We start from the raw sequence: 17,156 nt of genomic DNA, 5'->3' as shown, positions 1-17,156 counted from the left end.
ATACTCTTAGGGAGAAGCCTGTAGGTAGGCAGGTTGATCGAGGAGCTTAATGAAGTCATCAGGGACATAGTTTCTCTCAGTGCTCAGTGCCTGCCATGGGGAACTTACACTTCCTTATTCACATTCAGGGAAAAGATAGCACTTGGGTTACAAAGCCATCCCTGAAGCAGTGACTGTGCCAGGGCATAAGCCAGCCAGGGCCCACCTCTGGAGTTAAGCCTCAGCCAGCTTCTCCTAGTACATGGGCTGTACTTTGGATACCCCATCCAAAATTAGGGTATTGTTGGCAATATAGGAGAACGGTTGCTGGGACAGTGGGCTGTTGGATTCTATACAATTTCTTCCTTTCTTAAACTTCTGAACTTGAGATTCTCAAAAACAGTTGTTCCTCAGAGTGGCCTGCAGACCTAATAAACCTGAATGTCTAGGAGTGGAACCCACAATTCTGTTTTTCTTTTGCTGCTTTTGTTTCTTTGTTTTTAAGTTCCAAGTGGTGCTTAAGCACAGTAAATTTAAGAATTGCTCTAGAGATAGCCTCATCCACCAGAGGACAGACAGCAGAAGCAAGAAGAACTACAATCCTGCAGAGCCTGTGGAAAAAAAACCACATTCACAGAAAGACAGACGGGATGAAAAGGCAGAGGGCTATGTACCAGATGAAGGAACAAGATAAAACCCCAGTAAAACAACTAAATGAAGTGGAGATAGGCAACCTTCCAGAAAAAGAATTCAGAATGATAGTGAAGATGATCCAGGACCTCGGAAAAAGAATGGAGGCAAAGGTCGAGAAGATGCAAGAAATGTTTAACAAAGAACTAGAAGAATTAAAGAACAAACAAACAGAGATGAACAACACAATACCTGAAATGAAAAATACACTAGAAGGAATCAATAGCAGAATAACTGAGGCAGAAGAACGGATAAGTGACCTGGAAGACAGAATGGTGGAATTCACTGCCATGGAACAGAATAAAGAAAAAAGAATGAAAAGAAATGAAGACAGCCTAAGAGACCTCTGGGACAACATTAAACTCAACTACATTCGCATTATAGGGGTCCCAGAAGAAGAAGAGAGAGAGAAAGGACCCGAGAAAATATTTGAAGAGATTATAGTCGAAAACTTCCCTAACATGGAAAAGAAAATAGCCACCCAAGTCCAGGAAGCGCAGAGAGTCCCATACAGGATAAACCCAAGGAGAAACACGCCAAGACACGTAGTAATCAAATTGGCAAAAATTAAAGACAAAGAAAAATCATTGAAAGCAGCAAGGGGAAAATGACAAATAAAATACAAGGAAACTCCCGTAAGGTTAACAGCTCATTTCTCAGCAGAAACTCTACAAGCCAGAAGGGAGTGGCATGATACACTTAAAGAGAGGAAAGGGAAGAATCTACAACCAAGATTACTCTAACCAGCAAGGATCTCATTCAGATTCGAGGGAGAAATCAAAAGCTTTACAGACAAGCAAAAGCTAAGAGAATTCAGCACCACCAAACCAGCTCTACAACAAATGCTAAAGGAACTTCTCTAAGTGGGAAACACAAGAGAAGAAAAGCACCTACAAAAACAAACCCAAAACAATTAAGTAAATGGTAATAGGAACATACATATCAATAATCACCTTAAACGTGAATGGATTAAATGCTCCAACCAGAAGACACAGGCTTGCTGAATGGATACAAACCCAAAACAATTAAATAAATGGTAATAGGAACATACATATCGATAATCACCTTAAACGTGAATGGGTTAAATGCTCCAACTAGAAGACACAGGCTTGCTGAATGGATACAAAAACAAGACCCATCTATATGCTGTCTACAAGAGACCCACTTCAGACCTAGGGACATATTCACACTGAAAGTGAGGGGATGGAAAAAGATACTCCATGCAAATGGAAATCAGGAGAAAGCTGGAGTAGCAATACTCATATCAGATAAAATAGACTTTAAAATAAAGAATGTTACGGGGCTTCCCTGGTGGCGCAGTGGTTGAGAGTCTGCCTGCCAATGCAGGGGACACGGGTTCGGGCCCCGGACTGGGAGTATCCTACATGCCACGGAGCTGCTAGGCCCGTCAGCCACAACTGCTGAGCCTGCGCGTCTGGAGCCTGTGCTCCACAACGGGAGAGGCCGCGATAGTGAGAAGCCCACGCTTGCCCCAACTGGAGAAAGCCCTCGCACAGTAATGAAGACCCAACACAGACAAAAATTTTTTAAATAAATAAATTAATTAATTTTTAAAAAATGTTACAAGAGACAAGGAAGGACACTACATAATGATCAAGGGATCAATCCAAGAAGAAGATATAACAATTATAAATATATATGTGCCCAACATAGGAGCACCTCAATACACAAGGCAACTGCTAACAGCTGTAAAAGAGGAAATCAACAGTAACACAATAATAATGGGGGACTTTAACACCTCACTTACACCAATCGACAGATCATCCAAACAGAAAATTAATAAGGAAACACAAGCTGTAAATGACACAATAGACCAGATAGATTTAATTGATATTTATAGGACATTCCATCCAAAAACAGCAGATTACACTTTCTTCTCAAGTGTGCACAGAACATTCTCCAGGATAGATCACATGTTGGGTCACAAATCAAGCTTCAGTAAATTTAAGAAAATTGAAATCATATCAAGCATCTCTTCTGACCACAACACTATGAGATTAGAAATCAATTACAGGGATAAAATATGTAAAAAACACAAACACGTGGAGGCTAAACAGTACGTTACTAAATAACCAAGAGATCACTGAAGAAATCGAAGAGGAAATCAAAAAATACCTAGAGACAAATGACAATGAAAACATGACAATCCAGAACCTATGGGATGCAGCAAAAGCATTTCTAAGAGGGAATTTTATAGCTATACAAGCCTACCTCAAGAAACAAGAAAAATCTCAAATAAACAACCTAACCTTACATCTAAAGGAACTACAGAAAGAACAAACAAAACCCAAATTTAGCAGAAGAAAAGAAATCATAAAGATCAGAGCAGAAATAAATAGAAACAAAGAGAACAATAGCAAAGATCAGTAATACTAAAAGCTGGTTCTTTGAGAAGATAAACAACATTGATAAACCATTAGCCAGACTCATCAAGAAAAAGAGGAAGAGGACTCAAATCAATAAAATTAGAAATGGAAAAGGAGAAGTTAAAGCAGACACCACAGAAATACAAAGCATCCTAAGAGACTACTACAAACAGCTCTATGCCAGTAAAGTGGACAACCTGGAAGAAATGGACAAATTCTTAGAAAGGTATAACCTTCCAAGAGTGAACCAGGAAGAAATAGAAAATATGAACAGCCCAGTCACAAGTAATGAAATTGAAACTGTGATTAAAAATCTTCCAACAAACAAAAGTCCAGGGGCAGACGGCTTCACAGGTGAATTCTATCAAACATTTAGAGAAGAGCTAACACCCATCCTTCTCAAACTCTTCCAAAAACTTGCAGAGGAGGGAACACTCCCAGAGTCATTCTGTGAGGCCACCGTCAACCTGATACCAAAACCAGACAAAGATACTACAAAAAAAGAAAATTACAGACCAATATCACTGATGAATATAGATGCAAAAATCCTCAACAAACTACTAGCAAACAGAATCCAGCAACACATTAAAAGGATCATACACCATGATCAAGTGGGATTTATCCCAGAGATGCAAGGATTCTTCAATATACGCAAATCAATCAATGTGATACACCATATTAATAAGTTGAAGAATAAAAACCATATGATCATCTCAGTAGATGCAGAAAAAGCTTTTGACAGAATTCAACACCCATTCATGATAAAAACTCTCCAGAAAGTGGGCATAGAGGGAACCTACCTCAACATAATAAAGGCCATATATGACAAACCCACAGCAAACATCATTCTCAATGGTGAAAAACTGAAAGCATTTCCTCTAAGATCAGGAACAAGACAAGGATGTCCACTCTCACCACTGTTATTCAACATAGTTTTGGAAGTCCTAGCCACGGCAATCAGAAGAAAAAGAAGTAAAAGGAATACAAATTGGAAAAGAAGAAGTAAAACTGTCACTGTTTGCAGATGACATGATACTATACATAGAAAATCCTAAAGATGCCACCAGAAAACTACTAGAGCTAATCAATGAATTTGGTAAAGCTGCAGGATACAAAATTAATGCACAGAAATCTTTTGCATTCCTATACACTAATGATGAAAAATCTGAAGGAGAAATTAAGGAAACACTCCCATTTACCACTGCAACAAAAAGAATAAAATACCTAGGAATAAACCTACCTAGGGAGACAAAAGACCTTTATGCAGAAAACTATAAGACAATGTTGAAAGAAACTAAAGATGATACCAGCAGATGGAGAGATATACCATGTTCTTGGATTGGAAGAATCAATATTATGAAAATGACTATACTACCCAAAGCAATCTACAGATTCAGTGCAATCCCTATCAAAGTACCAATGGCACTTTTTACAGAACTAGAACAAAAAATCTTAAAATTTGTATGGAGACACAAAAGACCCCAAATAGCCAAAGCAGTCTTGAGGGAAAAAAACAGAGCAGAAGGAATCAGACTCCCTGACTTCAGACTATACTACAAAGCTACAGTAATCAAGACAATATGGTACTGGCACAAAAACAGAAACATAGATCAATGGAACAAGATAGAAAGCCCAGAGATAAACCCACGCACCTATGGTCAACTAATCTATGACAAAGGAGGCAAAGGTATACAATGGAGAAAAGACAGTCTGTTCAGTAAGTGGTGCTGGGAAAACTGGACAGCTACATGTAAAAGAATGAAATTAGAACACTCCCTAACACCATACACAAAAATAAACTCAAAATGGATTTGAGACCTAAATGTAAGACCAGACACTATAAAACTCTTAGAGGAAAACATAGGAAGAACACTCTTTGACATAAATCACAGCAAGATCTTTTTTGATCCACCTCCTAGAGTAATGGAAATAAAAACAAAAATAAACAAATGGGACCTAATGAAACTTAAAAGCTTTTGCAAAGCAAAGGAAACCATAAACAAGACGAAGACAACCCTGAGAATGGGAGAAAATGCAAACGAATCAACGGACAAAGGATTAATCTCCAAAATATATAAACAGCTCATGCAGCTCAATATTAAAAAAACAAACAACCCAATCCAAAAATGGGCAGAAGACCTAAATAGACATTTCTCCAAAGAGGACATACAGATGGCCAAGAAGCACATGAAAAGCTGCTCAACATCACTAATTATTAGAGAAATGCAAATCAAAACTACAATGAGGTATCACCTCACAGCGGTTAGAATGGGCATCATCAGAAAACCTACAAACCAAGAAATGCTGGAGAGGGTGTGGAGAAAAGGGAACCCTCTTGCACTGTTGGTGGGAATGTAAATTGATACAGCCACTATGGAGAACAGTATGGAGGTTCCTTAAAAAACTAAAAACAGAACTACCATATGACCCAGCAATCCCACTACTGGGCATATACCCAGAGAAAACTGTAATTCAAAAAGACACATGCACCCCAATGTTCATTGCAGCACTATTTACAATAGCCCGGTCATGGAAGCAACCTAAATGCCCACCGACAGACGAATGGATAAAGAAGATGTGGTACATATATACAATACAATGGAATTTTTACCTAGCCATAAAAAGGAACGAAATTGGGTCATTTGTAGAGACGTGGATGAATCTAGAAACTGTCATGCAGAATGAAGTAAGTCAGAAAAACAAATATCGTATATTAACGCATATATGTGGAACCTAGAAAAACGGTACAGATGAACCGGTTTGCAGGGCAGAAGTTGAGACACAGATGTAGAGAACAAACGTATGGACACCAAGGGGGGAAAGCAGCAGTGGGTGGGGATGGTGGTGTGCTGAATTGGGCAATTGGGATTGACATGTATACACTGATGTGTATAAAATTGATGACTAATAAGAACCTGCTGTATAAAAAAATTAATTAAATTAAATTCAAAAAAAAATGCTCTAAAAGCTCCAAGTTCACTTACAACTTCCTCAACAATAATAGAGGGGAAGAATGGTAGAGACGAGTTACGTGGTTATTTGTCCATAATCAGTTGTTTTTGAGGGTTTTTACTGTTCCCTTCATTTATTGATCACTACAAAATAATTATTTGCAATAATACATTCATAAGTTACAGAAGGATCACATTATGTGACCATATGTGCCAAATTATATGACAACATATGCCTTATTATTTGTCTTAATGAATACAGTTGACCCTTGAACACCACAAGGGTTAGGGGCACCGACCCCCAGTGCAGTGGAAAAACCACATATAACTTTATAGTCGGCCCTCCATGTTCACTGTTCCACATTCATGGATTTGGCCAGCCTCTAGTTGTGTAGAACTGTAGATTGTACTTATTGAAAAAAGATCTGTGAATAAGTGGACCCTTACAGTTCAAACCTGTGTTGTCCAAGGGTCAACTGTAATTACTTTTAAATGCAGTCAAATCTATAATAAATCTTAGGGAAGTTTTGACTAAGTCTGCATTCAGTCTAATAGTAATGTATTGCTGAAATCATTGTCTTACACTAATTGCTATAAATAATACAGACTGTGTGTATTACTCATTATAAGATCAGATTGTGGATATGTAATGTACACAGAAAGTAGAAATAGTTAAACAGAATTTGTTCCTCTGTAATGACAGCTTCAAAAGTGGTTGTCTTTGGTAGTAAACATGTATACTTGTCCTTAAAAGGTAACAACAAGGACTGTCTTGAATTTTAGTATGGGTACTTGGTAAATTAATCTCATGAACCAAATAGATTTTTAGAATGCAGACATAGAGGAAGATATAAATAGGTAAAATAGTGATTTCAGTCTTATTGGCCCCAATTCTACAGTTGTTATTTTCTCCATGCTGTGATATATTCACAAAGCTAAGGTAAGGATAAATACCAATTTATGAAACTCTAAGCTTTCTATAAAGGTTTTCCTATAAATTCTGTTGCAGGTGGTGTACTATTTCAAAGTTCTTGGCCTGCTAGATATGCACAAACTTTACAAGCTTAAATTTTAGTCTGCATTTCTCAGTTAAAATGCAAAGAAAGTGAAAACAGTAATGTCTTACCTGCCATCGTCTTAACTACAAATCTGCATTAATTTATATTTGCCACATTCTGCCTAAGTAAATGGATAGTTGATTGATAGCAAATATAAAGGGGATATTTTAGTTTTTCTTTTGTTTTAATTATATGTAATACTATCTGTGAGCAATAGCTATGGACCAAAAAATTATGAATTTATTAGAGTTTTTACTTGCCTTCTTGTTTATTAGGGCCACAAAATTTATCTTGTCAATATGAAAGGGGGTGGTGGAAATGGTGTTACTCATTTTAATTCTTACTTCTCATTCTAAGGCCTAACCCAGCTATCTTGAGCTTGAGACTCTGTTTGAATAGCTTCACTTAGATCTATAAAACTTTTAAAATCAGCTCTAGCAAATGTATCTGTTTTCTTCAGTCCTGAATCTACAGTTACCTATAGGATGTCTCCCTGTTTAGATATCTTCCCAACATCTAAAACAAAATTGAAAATTTGATCTCATCATCTTCCTTCCCAGTCTCTCCTCTCCACCTTCTTCCTCATTCGTCAGGATCGTAAACACTAACATCATTTTGGTCCCCAAGCTTTAAACTCTTGGAAGATTTTTTTTTTTTTTTTTTTTTTGCCTTCCAACTTTTATTAAAATAAAAGTCACTTTTTAAGTGATCCATGAAAATTATACCAGGGCCTCATAACTCGGCAAGAGCCCTTGTCGTGCCCAACTCCCTCAATCCCTCTCAGCCTTATGATCAGGATTCCTTAAACAGTTTAAATATCACACACTGCAGTGGCCCCTGTAGAATTAAACTTAAATTTCCAACTAGTGGATTAACATATTCCTCCTTTCAATGTCAGATCTCTTCACCTATCACCCTCATGCCATTTGGTGAGGTTTTTTTCCTGATCACATTACCACGCTCATTTGGAGACAAATGGAAAGTAAAGAAAATTTTAAAGACGAAAATAAATATCACCCATTATACCCGTAAGACAAATACGTATTTTTTATTTTTACTAAACTGACTTCATTGTATGTATACTGTTTCACACTGCTTTCTAATACAGTCTTCTGATTTACTTAAGTTCATCCTTTTACTGTCACTGAGACATAAATCATTTCTACATTCTCACTTCCTGAAATGCTCATATGCATCTTCAGAACTAATTCATATTCAGCATTTTTTTAAGATTTGTCTTAAAGCTTACTTTTCCAATAGAAGTTCATTTATATATCTTCTCAGTATCTACTGATATACATTTTGATGTATACATAGTCAGTCCTAATATAGTGGCCTTTCATTAAGTACCTATTATATGCTAGATTCTGGAGACACAAAAATGAGGGAAAGATCTTACCTTTCTCCTTTGGAAGCAAACCAGTATGTAAAAATGTAGATTCACAACACAGATACAATTGAGGCTACTAAAATTGCTTGAGGGAATGCTAGCCCACAGGTTTTGGTTGATCTCTTATATACCCCACCAACTAGCTGGGGAAACTCAACTGGGAAATCACTATGAGTCTTGGTCTTTTCATTTAGAGAATGAGTGAAGGGGTGCAGTAGTGGAAGTGATAGCTTCCATATATTGAGCACTCGCTATATGCTGGGCACTGTGCTAAGAAGTGCTTTAACAAGTATTAGTTTATTTCATTCTCGTAATTACCATACAAGATAACTACTATTATGCCCTGGAGGAGTGTGCAGTGGTAGAGCAGAGCTTGGACCCAGTTCCAATACATATCCTCTCAATCTATGGAATACATATCCTAAAAATCTATGGATATAGAATACATATCCTAAAACTCTATGGAATTCCATTCTTGTTATTTCCCTTCTAAGGGATGAGCAGAGGAGTTGGGTTTTAAAATCCCATTCTTGGATTCTAAGTGATCTCTCCTTTTAAAGTTTATAAAATGATTTGCCATAGACACCTATAGAGAGCTCTCCTTTTTCACTTATTGTTTCATTTAGCAGATCTGTTTGAAACTTTACAGAAACCAGTTATACAAAGATATCATGGGAGAGCAAGGTTAGACACTGTTCCTCCTTTCATGGAATGATTTCACAGAAGTTTGACTTCTTACATTTGGTGAAACCAGAGAAATGCCCGTGGACTGATTTTGCTTGTTCTCTAGCTATTCTGGGGACACATCTTCACTCTTCAGCTGGTCTGTAAGCTCTGTGAGGGTAGATATCACATCCTTACTTTACAGATTTCTCCAGCCATTATACAGCAAACAGTTGAGTTCTTTAATGGATAGGTATTTTTTAAATGTCATTTAAAAGATACAAGCAGTGGCACTCACTAGCTTCCATGTCAAAAATAATTCTAAAACTAGCCAGTTTTAACATAGATTTTCTACCCAGCCTTCCCATATAATTCTTTTTCTAATGTCTTACTATCAGATTTACAAAGGGCCTGACTCTTCATTCCGGTATTCAAGCCTTCAGCTGAACTGTGAATATCGTTTCCGTGTGTGTGCCATTCGCCAGTGCCAAGACCCTGTGGGGCATCAGGACCTCGTAGGCCCCTACAGCACAACAGTGCTCTTCATCTCTCAGAGGACTGAACCACCAGCCAGCACCAACAGAGACACTGTGGAAAGCACGAGGACCCGGCGGGCACTCAGTGACGAGCAGTGTGCAGCCGTCATCCTTGTGCTGTTTGCTTTCTTTTCCATTTTGATTGCCTTTATCATTCAGTACTTTGTAATCAAGTGAAAATATAACTTTATTTTTAATATTGTATTACATTTTATTTTGTCGTGTACTAAAATTATTTCTGTATTGCTTTTACAAAAACAGTGACATTTAGCACTGGCAACGAGACTATAGTACATCATTTTTGCCATTTTTAATGCTTATTTTGTTAGGTAGAGGCTGGCACCTTATTAGAATGCAAGCCACAGAAATAGCACGTTTCGGTTTTTTGTTCGGTTGGGGCTCTTTTTCTTTTTCTTTCCTTTTCCTTCTTCTTTTTTTGACATGCCTTCTTGTGAAACAAACTTTCTGAGAGGCAACAATATATAATTGATACTTTGACCAGTCAGCATGAGTGTAACAGTGACAACCTGATCTGTTTGTTTTAATTATTACCTAGTGAAAAATTCAGAATGATTAAAATTTACACTAACATGCTATATAAAAATGTTAAAGTATGATGCTGTGAAAGCAATCTAGTGCTATATTTCTACCTCCTCATTTGTCTTAATTTGGTAAGTGGGATTATGATGAATAACTGGAGGGGCTTAGCAGACAAAAACTGGATGAAAGAATATGCATGGAAAAAAGCTTCTTGTTTGATAAATGTGGAGTTCTTCATTATAAGTATATATTCATGAATTCACAGATAAGTCACTTAAAGAAAGCACAGACAGTTTACTTGGCCTAAAAGTATTTTAATGTTTACTCAAAAACCCATCTTCAGGTCTTGAGAACATGGAAAAGAACAGAGGGCTTTTACATACTTTTTAAAAGTAATCATAATTCTGAATTTCAAACCTATTTAATTTGGTTTTGTGAGCCTTTGAACTATATGTGTGTGTATAAGGACATGCACGTACATATATGGCTTTATATATACCAAGTGTGGAAATAGATATATATACATATACACACACACACTCTCACTCCATCTATCTGGTACAGGCTAATTTTGAAGAACTCCCATAAGTTTTGCTGCTTCTCCCATAACTACTGCCATCACCATCAGAATTCATCATCAAACCTAACCTTTTGTTTGGGGCACCAAATCCGAAGACAAAATTAATTTGCACCAGTAAACTTCAAGCTGCTTGCTTTCTTGAAAAACTAATGTTTAATGTAATGTCTGTTTGGATACTGTTCCAGTTGTTGATTGCATGTGGTTAATGTTGCATTAGAGCACTTTGCAATTACATAATTCGTTAATGTTTTGTGAGCTTGCATTTGTGAGTTATTGGGTGATCAGATTGAATTTTGTCAAGTATCACATTGTACATCTTGCATAGATGTCCATGACTGCCAGTAATAATAGTTTGTAATGAAACTATCTAAAATTCTTGTTTTATCACATCTGTTATCTGTGAAACACCTGTAACTAGCCTTTTTAATTTATTATTTGAATTTTAGGATAGTGAGTCACTAATTTTTAGTTGCTGAGGTTAGCAGTTTAGTGATTACTAAGCACTTCTGTCAGTCTTTGAAAAAAAGGACGTATGTTTTGTGCTTTGAAGATCTCTGAAGAATTTCTTATATTAGAATGAGCATGTATTGTAATTGTTTTATGTCAAATGATCTGTGCTGTAGAAAAAACATTAACCTTTGTTCAAAAAAGAAATGGATAAACTTGCCCTTCCCAAGTGGTAAGAATGATCTGTCACTATAAAATACTGTATGTTTACATTTTATTTAAATTTAATCTCTTATGTGTAGGCTAACTTCCCCCAAAACAGTGATTCAGATTGTTTTCTAGAAACTTCTTAAAAGTGCCACATTTGGCAGTACAAATGAGTTTGAGTGTAATAGCCCAGAGATTTCTATATAGTTGAATGTCTAAAATGGTAAAATGTGCCACTGTGGCAGTTGCAGTGGCTTATGTTTTTCATAGTAACTCAAATGAACTCCTATTTTTGATAGTAAATGTCATTTAATAGTGTACTTGCCACTTGAGCCTCACTGCAAAATTAGTGCAGAGGAGAAACAATTTTTAATGTAATCTTGATTTTACCTCATATACTGTACATTCCAAAAACTCTAAAAACTTTTTAAAGATTATAGATACACTACCAAACGTATCACCTTGAAATTGTATAAGGTTGAACTTCATACAAATGAAAAAATATAATCTCATAAAAATACATAAACTGTGTAGCAAAAGTATCTTTAAAATCCATGGAAAATAAAAGTTGTATAATTCTTTTTTGAGATGTGTTTATTGTATTCATAAACATTATTTGCTGCCTCTTTTGGAAAATAAAATGTTAAGGTCTCCCCCCTTGCAGTTGGCTTACAACAGTTTTCTCAAAATATTTAATCCTTTAACATGAGAGGATCCATATTCAAGAAGGTCAAGTTTTATCCTAGTGACCTGATTCTGTTGCATTATATGTATACATTATATGTACATTATACATTATATGTATTCTTTTATATATATGTAAAGGAAACAAGATATCTAATGAATAAGGATGGGTCTGAGGTAAACTTCCCATTGGAAAGAAAATCGGACCACACCTCACGTATCCTGCATTCTTTACCTACTTCTTAGTACCTTCTCTTTCCCACCTACAGGGGCCCAGAACCTTCCTATTACTGGCACTGCAATCTGCCCCCAGGTCTGCTCTCCACCAGAAAGTTCAAGGTTCCCATCTACTTGATACCATACCAGAAAGTTCTCACATGCACCAGGACATTCAACATTCCTCCTCACTTATCTCGTTAAAATTTCCATCCCACAGACCTCATCCAGGGATACATTGCTTTTTAAAATCCAAGTGGGGCTTCCCTGGTGGCACAGTGGTTAAGAATCTGCCTGCCAATGCAGGGGACACAGGTTCGAGCCCTGGTCCGGGAAGATCCCACATGCCACGGAGCAACTAAGCCCGTGCGCCAGAACTACTGAGCCTGTGCTCTAGAGCCCGTGAGCCACAACCACTGAGCCTGTGCTCTAGAGCCCGTGCTCCGCAACAAGAGAAGCCACCGCAATGAGAAGCCCACGCACCACAACGAAGAGTCGCCCCCCGCTCGCCGCAACTAGAGAAAGCCCACACGCAGCAACGAAGACCCAAAGCAGCCAAAAATAAAAATAAAATAAATAAATTTAAAAAAAAATCCAAGTGGATCTCCAATTGCCGCAAATGCAGGCACCACTGTAAAGTTTACAGTGTTAGGCTGGGGAAGAGGAGATAAACTTTGGATGCAGGAGCATCACTCCACGGAAGCAACTGAGTTGGAATCCAGCCTTGAGAACAATATGATACTTAACGTATCACCTTTTTTTCCTGTAGATTGGAAATAGGAGTATCACATGTTGTACTTGAGCATTTTGTGGGTTGGTTTCCAATGCAAGTACCTTACCATCATCATCATGAACAGATTCTCTGCAGGAGGAGCCCTTGTGTATGGTGGCTCAATTAGGCAAACAGACTGCAAGAGGAAATGGGTCCCCAAAACCTAACACCAGTCTTCCTACAATCTAACCACCTACCATCAACATAGGTGATGATAGTGCCTTGTATTTTTTAAACGCCTTTTGAATATACAGTTTTAGGATAATCTATATGCCCTCAAGAGTATCCCTTTATTCACTCGTTATTTTCTCCCTTACACTCTTAAAGGGGAAGTTGACAGAACAACTAAGATTTTAATAGTTGGGGTCAGCAAACCTACAGTGTATGGAGTGGTGCCTTCAAGTGTTTAGATGCTATAAGGACTATTTTTCATCTTATATGACAGGATGCTATGGGAAATTTGCCAAGAGAAAAGTTTCAAAACTGGATAGGTTTTAAAGCCACATGACCATTCAAATCATAATAGCATCTACTGACCACTCAGTGTGTGCTAGGTGTTGTGTTCAGGGCTTTACCTTAGTTATTTCATAATCCTCTTAATTGCTCTATTAAGTATAAACTGAAACACGGAGCAACAAGCATCTGCCAAAGATCACATGGCTAATAGGTGACAGAGCTGAGATTGAGGTTTGAACCCATGTGATTGGTCTAGTGCTCCCACATTTGACCACTACCCTCTACTGTCTCCCAGAGAAGTCCTGAATTCTAAAAAGGAAATCAAAATAATAGTTGACTTTAATATTGCATTTATGATAGCATTTACTGAGAGCTTCCTGTATGCCAGGCATTGTGCTGAACACTTCCCCACATCCAAAACAGCCCACAGCCCACTAAGGATTGAACAGAGGGAAAACAGACTAGGAGAATCTGGTACAAGCGTATCAGACAGATTAAACATGAAGCCCTAATTTCTTTCCTCTAGAATTTCATCCTTTGCTACATTGATTCCCATTTTGAGCCTCCACCCTGCCCTAGGAATAACCCATTCTCTTAAATACTCATTCATCCACAAATGAGACAAGCTAACTTGTCCAAAAAGGGAATATAGCTACAATGTGGATGAAGCTCAAAAACATGCTAAGTGAACGAAACTAGACACAGCAGGTCACATACTGTGTGATTGCATTCATAGGAAATATCAAGACTAAGTAAATCCATAAGGATAGGTTAGTAGTTGCCAGGGGCTGGAAGGAGGGAGAAATGGGGAAAAACTGCGTAATGGGTATGGGGTTTTATTTGGGAAATGTTTTGGAACTTGACAGACGTAGGTGGGTGTTGCACAACGTTGTGAATGTACTAAAAGCCATGGAAACGCTCACTTTAAGATGGCTGGTTTTCTGTGAATTTTTCACCTCAGTTTCTAGAAGGGATTATAAGACATTCCTAAAGACTGATATACAGAAAGCACACGACTAGAGACTCCTGGACATTGAGTCAATAAAATAAATTCACTTAAGTCCATGTTTCTAAGGACACAGACCAACTTCTCACTTCCTTTTCAGACTTCCCAGACCTCCTTGGGTGTTCCTACTCCTCTGAGTGGGTGGGTTGTGCCTGGTACAACTGAATCTTTATGGATGTCATTGATAGCTATTAAATGATTTGGCCTGCCCAAGCCTAAGTTATCAGCTTTCTCTGACTCTTAATGTTTCTAAGATGACCCAGTGGTCTTGGGGAGGAAATTATGTTTTACAGTTTCAGTTTACCAACGACAGCAGCTGTGTAGTGAGAAATGTTCATATACAGTAATATAAGACCTTTTTCCTCACAGCCTATATTCTGAAAAGCAACCTAAAAAGCATTTGAGGAAAATTCATGTATTAATGCTCAAGTACTAATACTAATGGAATTAATTTGTGATTCTCTAAATTTTGATTCAGACCATTAAAACCAGCATGAACTCTAGTATCCAGTCATGCTATGAAAAACTTGGAATCTATTCATTGTAAATCTGGCTCAAAATGACCTCAGAGGGGTGAAGAGTGTAAAACTACAAAGGGTCCAGAGAGTACACGTTATTCTAGAAAGAGCACACGCAGTTTATGACAATATCATTAACAATTTTTTTTTTACAGGACACCAAATTTTAAAAGATACTATAAATCCACTGTAAATAAATGAGTAAAATACTGCCATTCATTTGGGAAAATAAAAATAGAAAGACCCTGAAAAAGAGCAATGAGAGGGGATTAGCTGCACTAAATTATAAAGATTTAATAACTGATAATACCAGCACAAAAAAATTAAAGGACAGAATAGAAAGCCCGTAGTCCCAAGTACATAGAAGAATTTAATACTTGATAAAGCTGACACCTCAAGTCAATGGAGTAAAAATGAACAAGTCAATAAATGATATTGGTACAACTGGGTAGCAACCTAAAAATTAAAGTTGGATCCGTATCTCACACCTTACACCAGGATGAATGCCAAATGAATTTAAATGTAAACAATGAAACCAAATAAAAGAGAAGATGTGGGAGAATTCCTTTATAATCTTGCAGTGGTGGTGGCCTTTTGTGCCTCAAGATACAAAAGTCACAAAAAGGCTGATCATTTAAATGCCATAAAAATAAAGACTTCTGCATAGCAGTATGAAAAAAAAGTTAAAGCAAATAGCAAACCAGGAAAAAATATTTGCGCACATATCCCAGAAAAGGGCTAATCTAGTCTCTCTAACATAGGAAAATGTAGTAAGTTCTGAAATATGGAGATGAAAGGATTAATAACCCAATATAAAAAGAGGCAGTTCACATAAAAGGAAATACAAAGAACTCAAACATACGACAAGATGCTCAATCTCACCCACAAAAGGAACACAAAATAAAAACACAGAAAAACCATTTTCACTCTCATTGGCAAAAATGCAAAACTTCAATTACACACTATATTGGTAAGTATAGAAAAACAAGACATCGCCGGTGTAGCTTAAGCTGTACAGTCCCTATGAAGGGAAATTACATATTGTTTATACTCTTTGAGCAGGCAAATTCACTGACAAATATTCATCTACACCCACATGTGACACATTAGACAACACTATTCATTGCAGACATGTCTGTAACAGCAAAAGACTGGAAATGACCTAAATGAGCAAAAATGGGAGACTGGGTAAATAAATTGTACACCCAATACAACGGAATACTATGCAGCTATAGCAAAAAGATTACAGTAGCCTTCTATTTACTAATCTGGAAAGAAGGCCAAGATATATCATTAAATGACGAAGTGCAGAAGGCTGCAGGCTCCCTGGTCAGGTGCCCTAGTCCTCACATCTCCTGGGCCCAGGCCAGTGAGTGAATGAGCTTTCAGATGATGCCAGCCCCCAACTGTCTCCCAGCCTTTGGGGCTTTACAGCTGAGGCCCCAGTCATCATGGGGTAGAGACAAGCCATCCCTCAATTCCTGATCTGCAGAACTGGCACAATAAAATGGTTGTTTGAAGCCACAAAGGAGTCAGAAATTTTTTTATACAGCAATAGTGACTGGAACACATAATTCAAATTCTAAAATACATGGTTCTTGACCAAATATTGGTTCTCCTTCAGGGCACTCCCCACACACCCGCCCCCATAACACTGAAGTTGGGACTGGCCAGGTGACTTTCAGCCAGTGAAATGTGAGCAGAAAAGACATTCACCCCTGTACTCGTTAGGGTTCAATCAGGAAAACAGATGCCACACTAGGTATTTAACACGGATCATTTAACATTGGGCATTTGGTTAACAAGTGTTACAAGACTGAAAAAGCAAGCAGGTGGCACTGAGGTAAGAGCCGTATTTAAAATCTGCCACTTTGGGAGTTGGGAGCAAAGGATAGATGTTAAGGGTTTCAAGCCTAAAAGGCTGGAGGAGGAGCCCCGGGCACCAGGACTAAGACCCCTGAGAAGTGGATGCTGCCTGGCTGCTGATGGTAGGGCTTCTGTTTGTGCCCAGAGAAGCTGGAGACTGGAGCCCATGCTGCTGGGAGGGCACGGGGCCACCGTGGGATGAGCAGACAG

At 37.8% G+C, this 17,156-nt stretch overlaps 1 protein-coding gene across 7 annotated transcripts in view; it reads left to right on the top strand.

The window, feature by feature from the left end:
• FNDC3A (fibronectin type III domain containing 3A) overlaps positions 1 to 11,977 on the top strand; it is a 189,280-nt gene extending 177,303 nt beyond the window's left edge. For all 7 annotated transcript variants that reach the window (XM_068527049.1, XM_068527047.1, XM_068527048.1 and 4 more), the window contains one exon: positions 9,517 to 11,977. In XM_068527049.1, coding sequence (XP_068383150.1) covers positions 9,517 to 9,831 — 315 coding nt within the window. In that variant the 3' untranslated portion in view covers positions 9,832 to 11,977. The remainder of the gene's footprint in view (positions 1 to 9,516) is intronic.
• The last annotated feature ends 5,179 nt before the right edge of the window (positions 11,978 to 17,156 follow it).

The sequence above is a fragment of the Eschrichtius robustus genome, chromosome 18 (genome assembly GCF_028021215.1).
Source record: "Eschrichtius robustus isolate mEscRob2 chromosome 18, mEscRob2.pri, whole genome shotgun sequence".
Taxonomy (NCBI): domain Eukaryota; kingdom Metazoa; phylum Chordata; class Mammalia; order Artiodactyla; family Eschrichtiidae; genus Eschrichtius; species Eschrichtius robustus.
This window is presented reverse-complemented; position numbering and strand designations above follow the sequence as displayed.